Here is a 17,075-nt window from a genome sequence, read left to right as displayed (position 1 = left end):
AAGTTAAGTTTCTTTCTATGAACCACTGGGGCAGTTTGAATTCAAACATTTCCCCCTGACAAGTTGCAGTGCTGAGATATAGTCCATGTGTGTCCTAGTTGTCTTGGCATTAAAACTGAGAAATGCAAAAAATGAGATCTGTAGCCAGCCATTACAAGTGAGATAGAATTCATCCAAAACAGAGAATTGGCAAGACTCTCTGCACTGTGTTAGAAGCTAAGAAGGGAATTTAGCCCAGCGATTAATGGGACATAGAATCATAGAATCTCAGAGTTGGAAGGGACCTCAGGAGGTCATCTAGTCCAACCCCCTGCTCAAAGCAGGACCAATCCCCATTTTTTGCCTCAGATCCCTAAATGGCCCCCTCAGGGATTGAACTCACAACCCTGGGTTTAGCAGGCCAATGCTCAAACCACTGAGCTATCCCCAAAATGCTAGTTGTTTTAAAATGCCTCCTATTTTTCCACATGCTTAATATCAAAGCTTTCCTACCACAGGCTGCTTATACATGATTATTTTTGGTTAAAAAGACAGTTCCGGCTAGAAAACCCATCAGTATATTTGCAACGCATTTCAGTTGCTCTTAGAATCATAGAATATCAGGGTTGGAAGGGACCTCAGGAGGTCATCTAGTCCAACCTGCTGCTCAAAGCAGGACCAATCCCCAATTTTTGCCCCAGATCCCTAAATGGCCCCCTCAAGGATTGAACTCACAACCCCGGGTTTAGCAGGCCAATGCTCAAACCACTGAGCTATCCCTCCCCCCTTCATTAAGCTATTCTTAGGAATCTGTCCATACAATTTTATTAGTTTGTTTTGTTTGGCTTTTAGAATAATATGGCATCACAGAGAACTAGAAAATCCTGTCACTGAAGAGGAGATGGCTGAAATGTGTCAGAAACTGCCTCGAGATAATAAAAATTGCCAGGATACCTCATGCATTTGGGATATATATTTTATGAATGTGATGTGTCTCAAATGTTGCCGGTGACCGCATGGATTGCTTCTTAAGAAGTGACTGAAAATCTCCAGATAAACTGTTCAGCTGGCCACATGACTATATGAGGGTCTGGTAATAATCAATATCTGGGGTCAAATATTGCAGTTCTTCACTACTCACTTAAGACAACTCGCCCTGAAGTCAGGGCGGACTATGATTTCAGGATTAGATCTTGAACCTTCACCAAGTGATTCCAATCAGAGCACTGGGGAAGGGAGGAAGAAAAGCAGAATGAAAGAACTGTCTTGGTCGATGTGATGAATCAGACGTGACATGGGATGTGATTCAGTGCCCACTGAACACAAAATTAAGGTAGCTATTGGCTTCAGAGGGCATTGGATTAGGCCCTAAATGATTTTTCAAAAGTAAGAATTTGGCCCACATCCTTAGCTGGTCTATAGCATAGTTTCATTTGGCTTCAGTGGTGCTGTGGCGATTTATGCCACTTGAGGATCTGACTCTTCATCTTCACCTCTCCCACAGTTCTTGAAACCCCCACCTATCTGTAGTGAACTGTACGACTGCTGGGATTATACGTGTGACTCCACGGTTATATCAGTTTAAATATACTACGCGCTATTTTTCTGGTTTGAAAGTAAAAACAATTGCTACTGGTAATGCTGGGGTATAACTTTGCCGACTAGATATTAAAGAGTGTCTTAATGAAAAAACACAACCCCCAAAGTCTACACTGTAACCAAGATGCTAGACAATCAGCTCTGCAGATATTTTGCTTACTACAAGGATAGTTATTAATAAGGTGATAGATATCTATCTATATATATCTATCACCTTATTAATAACTATCCTTGTAGTAAGCAAAATATCTGTAGTAAGCAATATATATAAATTGACATAAAAAAGCCTTTCCAAATGAGTCCAAATTGATAAGTTTAATGATGTTCAAACATTTAAGATGTTATATACATTGTAATGGCTGCATGTATTTTCTGCACATCTGTAATACATACTTGTAGGTAAGATAGGTTTTATACTACTCAGGGTCTTTACAAAGACAGCATCCCAATTAAAACAAACAAAGAAACAAAGAAACAAACAAAACCCCAAGACACCTGATAGCTTCAAATCAACATCAACCTGGACTGTTACTGCCAATATTTCTCACAACATTCTGGCAGCACAAGGAAAATAAAATCTACAACCAGTCATTTTAAAAGAATGACATTTCTAGGCTTTATCTTAGAACCACGGCAGCTGTCTGTAATGTTCTTCAAGGGACCAGGTTGTATGGGCCTAATCCAACTCCCATTGAAATCAATGGCAAGATTCCCATTGACTTTGGATCAGGCCCTTAATGAATATTACATAGGGACACTCTTGCCACTCGTTTTATGCAAAACTCCTATTGGCTTAGGAGTGTCACATGCCTGCGCACGCGCATACTCTCTCTCTCTCTCTCTCTCACACACACACACACACACACACAGAATAAAGGCAGGGTGTCATGCCTAATAGACAAATGCAAGGCAAAACTGTTCCAAGGTCAGAAACCATTGGTTTGAATGTAGGAATCATTACTCTCCAGGGTTCTGCCTGACTCACTGAGTACTAGCAAATTGAATGTTATAAATATTCAAGTAGAAGAGATGGAACTAAATAACACCTTTTCTGTATAAATTATTTTCTGGCATAAAAATTAAATAAATGCAAAAAGACTACCTTCTATCTATATGAAACCCAATCCTATATACACCGTTATAATTATTGTTAGAACTTTCATACAAATATTTACGCAGAAGGAGATAAATTGTGTGGTAAATAAGTTTAGCTGGCACTAAAATTGCAGAAGCAGAGGTATGAGCTGGTGGTATGAGTACAGAACTGGGAGCCAGGATTCCTCAGTTCCAGTCCTGGCTCTGACACGGACTCCCTTTATAGCCTTGGGCAAGTCATATAGCCTCTCAGCTTTAAGCTATCCATCTGTGAAGTGAGGATGATAATGTCCCATATGTCTCACTGGAGTGTTGATTAATATTTAATGTTTCCAAACATGCTATATAAATGCTTACTATTTCTATTTCATTTCAACATGACCTTTAAGGGACAGAAAATGGTGTCCAGGCCCAGCATACCTGCCCATTTTCTGCTGATCTTAATCCCGCCTTCTTATTATTAGCACCATCAGCCCTGTCCTTCGTATCTAGAATCAAACACTGGTGTTAAGCCTATTCATATTTTTGCATCAGTTGCTTGCCACAGAAGTTCCATTTGCTAATGACCCTGTTCAGTAAATATTCTGCCTAAATTCCATCTTGTTTTTCACAATATTAAAAAACAACAACAACAACGAGGAGTCCTGGTGGCACCTTAAAGACTAATAAATTTATGTGGGCATAAATAAATGTGTTCATCTCTAAGGTGCCACAAGGACTCCTTGTTTTTGCTGATACAGACTAATATGGTTACCACTCTGAAACCTGTCATAAAATTTCAAAGTTTCCCTTAGAGCTCTTTGAAATCTCCTCTTTCAGGGAACATAATTTCATTCACCTTAACTCATCATTTAATTCTTGACAACTGCTACAATCTTCGTAGTTCTGCACGGCACACCGTACAAGATCTACTGTATGAAGAGCTGCTCATTTTTCTGAACACAACAGTTGTCATTACAAAGTTGCCTTCTTTCAAAAGCAAAATCTTTCATGAAGGGCTGTTGATTTTTTCCCATTTTGCAATTTTTTTTTTTTGCAAAAATTGAGGTGACTTATTTTTATTGACAATTGATCAAATACATTAGGAAAACTTACTGAAATCATTATCAAAATTTAACACTAAGAATTTTGATCATATCTTTGATAAAAATTTCAATAAAAACACACCCAAAAATGGAAAAAGTGGAAAGTGGGTCAATTTTGAACCTTGGGAAACAACTTGGATATTTTTTAATAATTTCTCTTTAAAAATTTTCTCCCACCTTTAGTGCTGTGGTAGTCAGGACTGCATACAGCGTTCCAGGTGGGACTAACATATTTCAGAAAGGGCACAATAGAAGAGCCCTGTATTTTGAAGCATTTCACAACCTTCTGTTGAAAAGCTACAGCCTACTGCCTTTGATTGGTTTGGTAGCACTATTAATTGGCATGACTTTGAATACAGCTCAGAATACCAAAATTTTTTAACATTGGGGCCAATGTAGGTAGGTATGGATTTAAAAAATAAAAAATGTACCTTGGTTATAAAGACAAGCAAAACCAATGTTAGTCCATAAATGTAAACAGAAGAGAGGCTAACAGAAGATGACTGTATCCCATGATTATTCCAATAGACTCCTCTTGCTTTGATTGCTTCTATCTTGAGTTCATTTATTTCACATGACATGGAGCTTTTTAACGGCTTTATAAAGACTCCTTCTTTTTATTTAAATGTTTCTTCTCCCCCTTTCCATGCCAAGAGCGTATGAATGTTACAAATGGGTATGGATAATGGAACCATCTCTGCATTTTCTTTAGACAAATGGAACCACTGATGCTATCAAGGATTCTGACCACATAAATATTTTTCATATTTGTCCAGTTCATCAAAAAGGAGGTTTTAACCTGAGTTCATATATGCTTGTTTTCTCTTGTATTAACTACCCCCAACAAAAGTGCTACAGATGTATAGCTTTCTTATTACATGAGCGTGAAATCAAAGTTGATATTTAACAGAGGTCGGAATCATGTTGGTTCAGTCACATCTATAGAGTTGGCCTTCTTATTTTTGTTCTCTGTTTCAGAAGTGGCTTTTGTCTTAGGTGAACAATCAAAAGAGAACATGGAAACTGACCATGAATATTTGTGTCTTCCAAAAGCACCAATATTTGGAAGTTGGAATACCTTAAAGCCACAGCACTTTATTCTCTGAAACATAAATGAAAATGGGAGGAGTGTGAGGGTCCCACCTCATCACGAGCATGTTACTCATTTCCAATACTGCGCTCTTTTGGCTAAGGGCTTCTATGCCACTGAACACTCTGCTTTTCCTTTGTTACCCAGTGCTTCAGGTGCTATTTGAAGTAGTTGAGTCCTGCCACGAGGAAAAACTTCTCCAGGAAAAGTTCAGAGTCCAGCACGGCTATGTGGGCAGCCCGTCCGATCAGCGTGTTGGCAGTGTTGGGGAGTGCATGGAACACGTTGTGTCTGATTAAAGTGCAGTCCTTCACCCCGACCAAAGGCTGGAGCAGGTTGTTTATCATCTCTGCGTAAATGGGACCTGAAAGAGATTTTAAGAGGCAGTCAAAGTGTTAGTGACTTGGTGATGGGTCTTCTACACTGTATAAAGTACTTCAGGACTTAGGCCTGATCCCACTGAAGTGAAGAGTAAAACTCCCGTTATCTTCAGAGGTAACAGAATTGGACCCTTCCTTCTCTGTAAGGTAGAGTTCAGATGGGCTAGCAATGTGGCATGGGGCATACAGCTCCTCTGGGACTTGATGGGGGAACCAGATAAGGCCAGAACACCTTGCCTGTTTATTCCAGAACACTAAATTGAGGTGTTTTTAGGAGGCTGGTGAGGAAACCAGGTAATGCTCTCTAGGGATTTGAATGATTTATATTGAATCTGGATCTGGGTCCCCTTAGGCCTTGTGTTTTCCTGTGAGAGGAATGCCTAAGGAATGGGTGGGAAGATGTCCTTCCCTCCTCAACTTATGTCCGGGCTGGGGGAAAACAGTGGGGGAAGCGAAGGGAAAGAACTACAGCTGAGAGACTGATATTGCCAGGCATCATTTTTGACCTGTTGGTCATGGATGTCTCTTCTCACATACAGCAGTGTAAATCAGGAATAACCCAATTTAAAATCAATCATTCACATGAAACTGGTGGCAGAAGAATCATACTGCTGTGCTTTTGCCATTATTTATGACAGGTCTTATCGTACCTGTGTGCCGGTCTTTAAGTGCGGTTTTGCACATTTCTATCCTCGCTGAATGGAATGGGACATATCGATCCTGGGGAGATGCCACCAGTACAACATTTTTAAAGTACTGAAGACCTGTAACAAAGAAATACATCAACAATTGTATATCTCAGCAATCTATCAAAACAACAAATCTACACAAATGTTAACAGGAGTACTGGAGAGACAAGGTGGGTGAGGTAATATCTCTTATTGGACCAACTTCTGTTGGTGACAGAGACAAACTTTCGAGCTTACACAGATTCTTCTTCTTCAGGAGTATGGCATGATTGCATGTGTTTTAAAATGCACAACATAGTCGAGGAAGAATAGTTATATAAGTAGCATACTTCTAAAGAACAGTACAATAATAGTGTAAACCACTGATATCACTGATGTAAGCTGTGATGTCATTAGATCCTTTTAACATCCATGTGGACCAGATGCTTAACAGGAAAAAGTAACGGCACTGCCCCTGCTCCAAAGAGATTCTAGTCTAAGTCCCCAATATTGCAAATTTCTATGCATGTGAGCAACTTTACAAACATGAACTGCCCCATTCAGTTCAACGTGAGTGTTTCTAGGATCAGGTCCTAAACTGAGAAATGAAACAAACAAATGAGCATCATAAATGAACACAAAAATGTGGTGGGAAAGACACAAAGGTTCAGGCTCACAGTAATGATATCCCATGGTTACTTAGCAAGGGAGTTAAGCCGCTGGATAGTTCCATTACATTAGGGATTTTGTTGTTGGGTTTTGTTTGGTTGTTTTTTTTTTTAAATACTCCCAATTCTCAGAAGTGACATGGCAGAAAAGAGATTTTTAAGGGGGATCTGAATGAGGGTTGATAGTCTTACTGTAGACTCAGAAGTCGTTTTATTTTTAAATAAGGATCGGGACATTATTTTCTATTGAGTAATTAAAAGCCCATTGTGTTGAGAATGCATTGCTGTAATTTATGATTTTTTTCTCAGTTAATGTATTGTGAAGTCATCTGGACCAGCCAAGATGGATGACTTCAGTGTGCAGTACCAATCACGGCTTATTCTAGTACATCAGCTGTGTATACCGTGCTAGTGACGGATCGATCATAAGCCTGCTGAGCATACCACCATCGATCATAAGGACTCTTGAACACACAACCATTAAAGCAAGGGAAGTCTTCACAAACAGCGCTCCACCCTACAAGATTCATGGAGTAGCACAGGGGTCAAGCCAGGATCCGATCCACAACTCACTGAAGTCAGTGAGCATCTTTCCTTTGATTTCAGTGGGTTTTGGATAAGGCTCACAGGATGCAGACTGGTGCTATTGCAAGGCTGTATTACAGGGAGCGACACAGTTGGGGGAAGGACGGAGGTATGCATATGATCATGGTAGGGTAGGAGAGAGAGTGGTCTGCGGTTAAAACACAAGCCTGGGAGTGATGAGACCTGCATTCACTTACTATCACTGCCGCAGACTTTGCTGTGAGATATTGGGCATCTCCCTGAATATTAGTAGGGCTGCACGGTCTAGAGGAATGAGCATTGGCAAGAGACTCAGGAACTCCTGAGCTCTATGTGCAGCTCTGACTCACTCTGTGATTTTGGCAAGTCACTTGGCTTCTCTGTGTCTTTATGTGTAAAATGAGAAGACTACTATTTAACTACCTATCTCTTAGGAGTGCTCTGAGGGTCAATTAGCATCTGAACAGTATTTGAGGGTGGCAAGTACTAAGTGACACAGTTACTGGGGAACTGCACCTCTGACTCCTCCCGGGCTCATCGATTGTACCCCTCTCTGAGGTCTTGGGCCCCCAGCTGTCACCTGAACTCAGGGCTGAATCATGCAATTCTTCCCCTAATATTGAGCTCTGTGTGGCAGTGATCCTGGTGCTAGCTGTGATTACTTTTGCAGGTCTGACTTGGGATCAGATCCTGCAGTTCTGTTCCCTGCAGGGCAATGACAGTGGTAACTAGTGACCCAACAGCCTCCTTAAAGCAGAGTATCATTTATCATGTATCTAGCAGAACAGCATCTAAGAAAAAGCATGTCTTATAAACAACAGAGTGGCCTATACTCATGTCTGCTTACCAGGTGTCTAACCATCTCCTCGCTCTCTGTAGACTCTTCTGCAGAGCCTCTTTGTCAGCTTGTCTCCCTGTCCAATGACACTCCCTGGAGAGGCCTGTAGCAACTCACTTCCTTCGCAGGGATCAAGACTTTTTATAACTGTTTATAGCCCTTTTAACCTCTAGATTCCCAGTGAGGCAAAAGGCTGTGTCTCTTTGGCCTACAGCCTGGAAGGATGCCATTATCTTTTAGGTGTGTGCCTGGGTGTTCTTATTTGGCATCTACTGTGTTGTCTGCCCATCCAGACCCAGTTGAATTCAAGCATTCTAGGTGTATGATAAATTGACCACTACCACCAATATAAATTAGATCAATACAGTTATACAGGAAATTCAAATAATCGCAACATACAACTTCCGCTCATATAACTATGACGTAGCAATACTCATAACATTTGACATATCAGCTCCACATCTATCATACAAAGTATTATTAAATAATAGCATTTGATTTTACAAATAGCCCTCTTCCTTCTGGCAGCCTATCCCAGTAGTTCATGGGTGATGAATTAAATATCAGGAGTGACAGCGCAGGCAAATATGTACAGCAATTGACCACTCACATACAGACTTCTCCATTAGCAGGAATGTTCTCCTGAGAGAGGGAATTCTAGCTAGGACACTAGGGTTCTGTCCAATTCTTTTCTGAAAGGGCCTCAGTTAGTTCAGTGGATCATGGATAGAGGTGGGGTAATGGGACCTCTCTTTAGCATTACAGCGGAAGAATGATAACTCTCCCTCTGGCATTGAACTGTGGTGTTAGCAATGGGCATAAATAAAAGCATCACTGAGGACCTAGACTCAAACACCCTGGGTCCTAAAGGTGAGAATTAGGGCTGTGTGCATAGTGGATTTTTTTTGTCCTTAGGCAATTTTTTTTTTAAAGGATCAAATGTTTTGGGTTGAACCAAATTTTTTTTTTAATTTTTTTTGGCAAACCAAAACAATATATAAAAAAAATAAAAATCGTGTAGATGTTGAGCCTTTTTAACATTTTTGATTTTTTTTAAAAATACAGTTAAGGGACATGTTGAAGCAAAAAGTAATTTGGAACCAAACAATCAAAATGGTTTGTTTGTAAAATCTCTAGAGAAAATGTTTTGACTTGTTGGGAATTTTTTATAGGGATTTTTTTGGATGAAACGATTCGGCAAAACCAACAGAAATTCTCGAGCTGCTTCAGTATCATCAGATCTGCATTTTTCACCAAAAGTTCTATGTGTCAACTCTCACCCAGCTTTAGTGAATGGCTCCAAACTAAGCCAAACGAAACAATAAAGTTTTTGCCCTTTAGCAATATAAATTAGCAACCTAAGGACACGGCTAGTCCTTGCTTACAGGGTGTGCACACAGAGATGGGCCTGAACTACTGCGTTTGTATTCAGATGCAAATTGACCAAAATTTGGTGGGGAGCATTTGGCAACCCCATTCCATGGTGATGTCTACACTAGAAATGCATAGGTAAAATGGATTAGATCAGACAGAGGAGTCCATTAAATAGTTTTGCTTCAGGCCCATCTCCCCTTGACGCCAACAACGATTAGCAAACATCACAGATCAAACACTGACGACTTCTTTTATTTCCTGAAGAGCATCTCAGCACAGGACAACACTTTGGAGAATTTGCTCTCCACCCAGACTTTTTCTCACCTGGTTTTTGGCTGAGCTGGTACAGAAAACATTTGCGCAGATCTGCGTTGTCCCTGAAGGTCAGCTGCAAAAGTGACCCTGATTTTTTCAGCTTCTGCATGAGCCATAGGCCTAGAATGACAATTGGGTGTGGGTTTACCGTAGTCGTAATCATCAGACCAAACGTCTCAAAAATTAAAGAATCCCTTCCATGGTTACAAAATTGTGACTGAACATTCTCGGGCTAGAAGCGCCAAGGCAATTGGCCATCAGTACTCTGCATTTCTTCTTGTGCTAGTGGCCAGTGCCTAGAAAACCTCAGGGCCATATTGTATTCTCTGCTTCCATGAGCAGAGAAAAGCAGGATCCAGGAGAGCTATGACATTATTGTCCCATCACATAATTTTACTCCTGTATTTTGCAGGTACTATGCTGCTGATTCCAGAGGCAGCTGTTGGTCAGGGGATTCCCTGACCTTGGGGCTCATGCAGAAACAACTTTATTGAGGCTGCAGGGGGCGGGAGGGGGGGATTGGGAGCTGAGATTCAGTGCGGCGGTGGAAGCACCTGGCCTCAGCCCACATGTGCAGGCTTTCCTGATCCAGGAAATGGGCTGGGATTCCTGAATGCAGCTAAACTCAAACCCACAGCTAAACTCAAGTGGTTGGAGGTCTGGTGTGAATATTTCCCACAGCTCTGGTTATACCACTGCCCCATTCACACAATGGTCTCTTACAGGTACTGCTACACACAAAAGTAAATCGTAGTCTTTTTCATTAACTCTTACCTGTACTAACCAAAGTACTGTTGTTGTAAAGGGTCCCTAGGTGAGGCCCAGAGAGGGACAGGAAGGTGTGTAACTTGTTGAGGTAATAGCGAAACCTGGGCCGAGTTAGTACTGATCGGATGATGACGTTTCCGAGGGAATGACCAATGAAACTATTGGGAGAGACAAAATGACACAAATAAAGAACAGTCTATATATTCCTTAACTTCAAAATGTGTTGAGCATGCATTGCTCTCTTTTGCCCTATGTGGATTGGCTCTGCCTCTAAACAGATTGTTCATTAGTGCCTTTTAGTCATGTTTTCCCATCTCCTTTATCCTCCATGACATTTCCAGCTCAGCAGCTGCTCTGCCAGGTATGGACAAAACCAACATCTTAATACACATTGTGAAGCCCATTAAGTCTATAGAAAAACTCCCATTGACATGAATAGGTTTTGTATCAGGCTCCATATAATGGAGAGATGATTCTATTGAACATTACAGTGCTCCGTCACATCCAGTTAACCGTCAGTGTGTTTTACCTTATCCGGGAGATGGAGAGGTTGTACAACTGGATATGTTGAATAATTTCATCCAGTAATCGGTCAGTCATTGAATCAAAATCAGCAAAAGTATCAGTCTGGTGAAGAGAGAATGGTGTCAGCTGATGACTGAACTGTCAATGTATTGCATTGCTGTACAAAAAAAAACTGGACGAATGATATTTCTGAGGAAAAATACAAGCAATAAAATAAGAACATTTCATGCATCATAAAGAGGCAAGGGGAAAAAAAGTCACAGATCCAATTTTTCTCATTCTCTAGGTTCCCTGGAAGTTGCATTTCTCCTCCAAAAGGTGACTGTGTAAAAACAGCTTCAAGGAGTTCCATGTTTATTGTCTCTCAATGATTCCATACTAAATATGCTCAGTTTGCAAGCAAACAGATTTGGTATTTTTCCCCCTCAGGGTTAATGCTGCAAACTCACTCAGGCTGGTTCCTTCCTTCTCATACATCGTTAACGGTAATGAAGGATCTACAGGCCAAATTCTGCCCATAGCGACATTTGTGGAAGCCCACTGCCATCGGGGGCTTAAATGGGCGTAACTAGTTGGAAAATAGTGAGCAAGTCTGTTGATGATGCAGAAGGAGGAATATATTCCAGCTCATACGCTCTTAGCTGCGTTGGCTTGGCAGGGCTCACAGGAGTAAAGGGCATACAAACTCATTTTAGTCTCTAAAACGGTCATGACTCTGCATACACAAAGTGAGCAGATTTGTTGAGTAAGACAACCCCCTTTTTACACAGTCGTATTATGTACTGGAACCACACTGTAAGATCACGGTAATGGCACACAAGTTGCTTAGGCCAATATTATTAGACTAGGGTTCATAAAGGGACCTGAGTTGCTATCAGAGGGGACTGCAGATGCTCAACCCCTCTGAATATCAGCCCCCTTATGTAGGGGACCAAGCATACGTCTACATTTAAGATACTACATTAGCACAGCTGCAGCTGTGCTGCTGTAGCACTTCCGGCTATGTCTACACTAATTAAACCACCCCCTACGAGTGGTGGTAGCACTGTGTTGGCGGGAGAGCATCTCCTGCTCACAGCGCTGTCCACCCCAGCGCTTTTGTCAGTGAAACTTATGTCGGTCAGAGGTGTGCGGACAAAAGTGCTAGTGCAGACAAAACCTAAGTGTAGACGCTACCTATGCCAACGGGAGGGGTTCTCCAGCCGGTGTGGGTCATTCCCGAGAGGTGCTAGCTAGGAAGAGTTCTTCCGTCTCCCTAGCACGATCTACACCAGGGGTTAGGTCGGTGTAACTATGTCTCTCAGGGGTGTGGATTTTTCACAGCCCTGAGAGATGCAGCTATACTGATGTAAGTTCCTAATGTAGACCAGCCCCAACTTTAGCATTTAGGACAAGGATCGGCAACCTTTGGTATGTGGCCCACCAGGGAAAGCCGCTGGCAGGCCAGGATGGTTTGTTTACCTGCAGTGTCTGCAGGTTCGGTAGATCGTGGCTCCCACTGGCCGCGGTTCACCGTTCCAGGCCAATGGGGGCTGTGGGAAGAGGTGGCCCAGCCCACGCCACTTCCTGCAGCCCCCATTGGCCTGAACGGCAAACCGCAGCCAGTGGGAGCTGCGATCGGCTGAACCTGCAGACGCTGCAGGTAAACAAACCGTCCCAGCCTGCCAGAGGCTTTCCCTGACGGGCCACATGCCAAAGGTTGCCGATCCCCGATTTAGGATTTAGTGGATTATCAGGCTAGACTAGTCTATGGTATTATAAACTGACCCTAACAAAGTTATCAAAAAAATTGTATGCTGCTATCACACAATACCATGTGGTGTTTGACAGTTAATCAGTAGCAAGATGAGTATCAACAGGATATTTACGTTATTTATTGCTTCTGGCAATACTGCCATTTCTGATACAACAAAACAAACTATAAATTGTCTAGTCAACAGAACTGCAGGAGAGTATTCTTGTTTAGAACTGTGTCAGGACTCTAAATCAAATTCAAAACTAATGAGATGCCAGGGAAACAGTCATCAAGTGTTGGAACAGATATTTAGGGAAAACATATCTAGTAATTAATGCTTCTGTGACAAAATTCATCTCACTAATTGCAGCTCTTGCAAAGGAGAACATGAGCATATCCAATTTCCAGTGCTGCCTTAAAATAAATGTTCTCATAAACTAAATACAGTCTACTAACCTCCTGCCTATTTGTTTTGTCTGCATCGATAATTAATGATTTCCTCCTAAGCTCATTATCTTGAATCTTGCAGGTTATTTAGAAGTGGAAAAACACCATCCCAAGTGTAAGTCCTAGACACAACACACACAGAGTCCTCCTATTTCACTCGTCTGTGTTTCCATCCCCAATATCACTTCAGTGCCTTTCCAAATGACATAGATTCACATTTTTCCTCGTAAGGCAAATTTTTTCTAGACAGCTCACACTGCAGATCTGTCACAGTCTCCATATGGCTCTCTGTTTCAGGGCGGGAAGAGGATATGGCGGCTAAAAGCACCGCAGGAGGAGTCAAGAGACCTGGGCTCAGTTCCTAGTGGTGCTGTGCACTTGCTCTGTGACCAGCGGCAAGCTGCTCGCTTTGCTGTGCTCTGGTTTCCCAAACTATAAAATGAGGGCAATACTGCCTCACCACGCACGCTAAACAACAGGAGACGGAGGTGCTGTAAGGCTTAACTCGTTCATGTTTGTAAAGTGCCCTGAGAGCCTCTGGCGAACGTGCACAATATGATCATCATTAATGTTACTTTGCATGCATTCTGCATTCCGTGAATGGCTGCTGACATCAACAGAAACTTGAACAGGGTGAGAGCACAGGTTGTTCCGTTGCAACCTACCTTTGGATAAGAGAGCTGCACTGCAACCCACATTGGGATATTTTGCTCTAAAGTTTCCCGGTACCGTTAACAGAACAGATGAATGCTTTTGACTGGACACTGAAATCCTTGCTCTGTTTATGGATGTGGCCCTTTATGTACTAAATATGCTGCATCACATGCATGTAGGGCAGAGGACAGAGTTCATTTCTGCTGCTCTGCATTGCACAGGCAACCGATTACCTTTCCTGGAGGGCATTTCTTTATCATACAAGCAAATACATCAAAATATACTACACAAAGGAAAACCGTCTGATGCTTTAGTTGAAACCAGCAGTACCAACTCCCTCAAGCAGACCATAGCATCCTCTTGAACATTTAGAATGAACATCATCAGGCCGGCTGTTTTCTTTTTGTTCTGCATAATTTTGCAATAGATGGATATATCAGACCATTGTACTTGCCATTTAACATGCTGTTTTTAATTATCTCCTTTCCGAAGGTCTGATCCTTGGACCACTGATGCCAATGGAGAGTTTGCTACTAACTTCAGTGGCAATAGGATCAGGCCAGCAACAGCTGCCTTCCAGTGAGGAAAAGTACTACGGATTTGAGTGGGAGCTGGTGCAGGATATCCATGCTAAATCCTGCACCCCTCACAAAACTCCCAATGGGCCTTTTTCTGAAGATGTGTAGGTTTTGGCCCTAAGCCTTTGAAATGTACAATTCCTGATATTTGCTCTGCAAGGGCTAAGTTTCAGTGACTTCAATGGGACTGCAGGGGATGTAAAGGAGGGCAGAACCTGGACCTGTATTACCTGGTTTCTTTCAGACATTAGGAAGTCCAGCTTTCCACCAGGGAGTCCCAGTTCTATAAAAGTCTTTACTAGTCGCAGGTCTGCGCTGTTCCCTATAAAAAAAAACAGCACTTGATAAGAGATTTCATTTCACAGTAGGGTAAATACTACAGATTCTGTTCACTATGTTCTTTTCAAATCTCAACACTGCCCCTGGAGTTGTCGCGGGGAGTGCAGCTGTGACTGATGGCTCACTGCGTTATGGTAAGCCCTGACACAGCCATGCAGGGGAGCAGCAGTGAGACAGGAATCCCCACAAACTTTGCAGCTGCTTGAGGGCTCCCTAGATCTTAGCTGCAGGTGCTGCATGTGTTCCCCAGGAAGTGAAGGGATGGAAACTGTCAGGGAATAGGAATCCCAATACCTCTGCCACTTCACCCGCTATTGGCTGGCCAGCAGAGATGCGGGAATAAGCTGCCCTTTTCAGAGCGACAGCTAATAACTCCCTTTCATTCCCAAGCAGAACAGGGGAGACCTAGGACACATTGTGACCCCAAGGGGTAAGTCTGAGGCACAGTGTCTGCCAGTGTATCCCCTGGCGTGCTGTGCCTGTAAACTGTGACTTACACACAATCCAGCCTTCCTGTGTCTTTGCTTGCTGCATATGCTATAGAGTGAACAATACTCACCTTCCCCAGAGCCAGCCACCTTCTCTCCTTCAGTGACGGCATTTAAACCAAGTTTTCTTTTTGCTGGATGATATTTTGCTAAATGATCGGATGGTTGTGAAATGCGAAGGAAGGGGCTGACAATTTTACTGGGCATAAAAGGTTGGATTTAGGGGGCAAAAATGTGTCAAAATTCTTCATTTTGTAACAAAAGCGTTCCTGGAGTAAATGTTAGAATTTCTGCTCAGATCCTTTCCAGCAGCATTATACAGAACAACACACTATGGGCCAGATCCTTGGCTGATGTAAGTGACACCCATGGACTATGCTGAGTTACGCCAGCAGAGGATCTCGACTTCTGTATTTTTAATATGAATAAACTCCATGAGGCAATTCCGCACAGCATATCTCTCAGGCCTTACCATCCAGTCCATGGACACAGACAACCAGGTGAATTCCATCTTCCAAATTTTCTTCCTCTTCCTCTGGTGGAAAATATGGGATATCAGAAGCTAGTACAGATAAGTCACTGTACAGAAATCCTTCAATCTTCAGTTCTTTTTTAAACTTTTCTTTGGCCTGATAAAAACTGGAGAATACACTAATTAATCACACAGAGAACTGGGTGTTCAACAATAAAACCTTTAAACTAGGAATGAGCACTTGCGATAAATTCCCTTTTCAGCTTTGAAGGTGAAGGCCAGTATACTTTCTCCTACAAGTTAGGGTGACTAAGGGAGTCTGGGGTGGGCAGGTAGATAGCCTGTGATCCAAAAGGGAGTGAGCTACTTCTCGTGGGAGAGATCCACCCAGTGGTACCTCACCTGCTAGAGTCCAAAGTGGGTTTGCTGCTAAAAATCTTCTGGTCACCCTAACAGGGAGATACAAGGCTATGTAGCTGTATCGTAGAAAACGTGGTGTCCAGATCTACCCAGCAGGGCTAATTAGACAGACATTAACAAACAAATCTGAGCTAAACAGATGAGGGGTCGACCTCCTCCTCCTACCCACTCAGACAGTTGCACAAATGGATGCAAATTTGTATGCCATGAAAAGGGATAGTAGCTTTGACCCAGACACAAACTAGCTAAGAGCAGTTCAGTGTCCCTCCAGCTAGACTAACATTTCCCAGCTCTGGGGCCTACAATTTGGCCCCTAAGTCCACACTGAACAGCCTCTGTACTCAGTGGGAGATGCTCAGCCTCTCTAAGAATCAGGTCACACATGGAAGCGCCTAAGGTGATTTTTCACAGCCAAGCTGGGAAACATCAGCTTCAGTCTTGGGGCAAGACTGTGACCATCCTATTCACTGGGGAGCACTTACTCACACAAGTAATCCTATTGGATTCAGTGGGGCTGTTCAGAAACTTTTGCTTGCCAAAAACTTAGGGCGGGGGGGAGGGGTCGCAGTCTAAGACTTATGCTATGGGATTTAAGGCCCTGGATTCAGCAACACACTTAAACACTGCTTGGCTGAACAGAGAAGGAATTAAGCTTGTGCTTAACTTTAAGCACAAACTTAAGTGCTTTGTTGAATCTGGGCCTAAAAGCCTGACAACCATGGTTCACCTGGAGAAGGAGAAGGCAGAAGAGACAGCTATAAAGCCAGAGAGTACAGTACAATACATGACAGTAAACCCAGCCACTAGGTGGCTCCAAAATTAAACAGAGCATTAGAGGAGCTTGACGAACGACCTAAACAAAGCTAGGAATCCGAACACAGACCCTTTAAGAGTCTAGCCCAGGGGTTGGCAACCTTTCAGAAGTGGTGTGCCAAGTCTTCATTTATTCAGTCTAATTTAAGGTTTCGCATGCCAGTAATACATTTTACCGGTT

General features: G+C 42.5%; 1 protein-coding gene across 1 annotated transcript in view; it reads right to left on the bottom strand.

The window, feature by feature from the left end:
* Positions 1-797: 797 nt before the first annotated feature.
* Positions 798-17,075, bottom strand: part of FAM135B (family with sequence similarity 135 member B) — a 334,802-nt gene continuing 318,524 nt past the window's right edge. Inside the window, exons 14-20 of the mRNA XM_074943811.1 lie at positions 15,662-15,828; positions 14,593-14,684; positions 10,953-11,050; positions 10,430-10,581; positions 9,665-9,775; positions 5,879-5,992; positions 798-5,212 (exon numbers count right to left, since the gene is read on the bottom strand). Of these exons, the coding sequence (XP_074799912.1) occupies positions 5,007-5,212; positions 5,879-5,992; positions 9,665-9,775; positions 10,430-10,581; positions 10,953-11,050; positions 14,593-14,684; positions 15,662-15,828 (940 nt within the window). The 3' untranslated portion in view covers positions 798-5,006. The remainder of the gene's footprint in view (positions 5,213-5,878; positions 5,993-9,664; positions 9,776-10,429; positions 10,582-10,952; positions 11,051-14,592; positions 14,685-15,661; positions 15,829-17,075) is intronic.

The sequence above is a fragment of the Natator depressus genome, chromosome 2 (genome assembly GCF_965152275.1).
Source record: "Natator depressus isolate rNatDep1 chromosome 2, rNatDep2.hap1, whole genome shotgun sequence".
NCBI lineage: Eukaryota > Metazoa > Chordata > Testudines > Cheloniidae > Natator > Natator depressus.
Note: the sequence above shows the minus strand (reverse complement) of the source record. Positions and strands in the feature narration are given on the sequence as shown.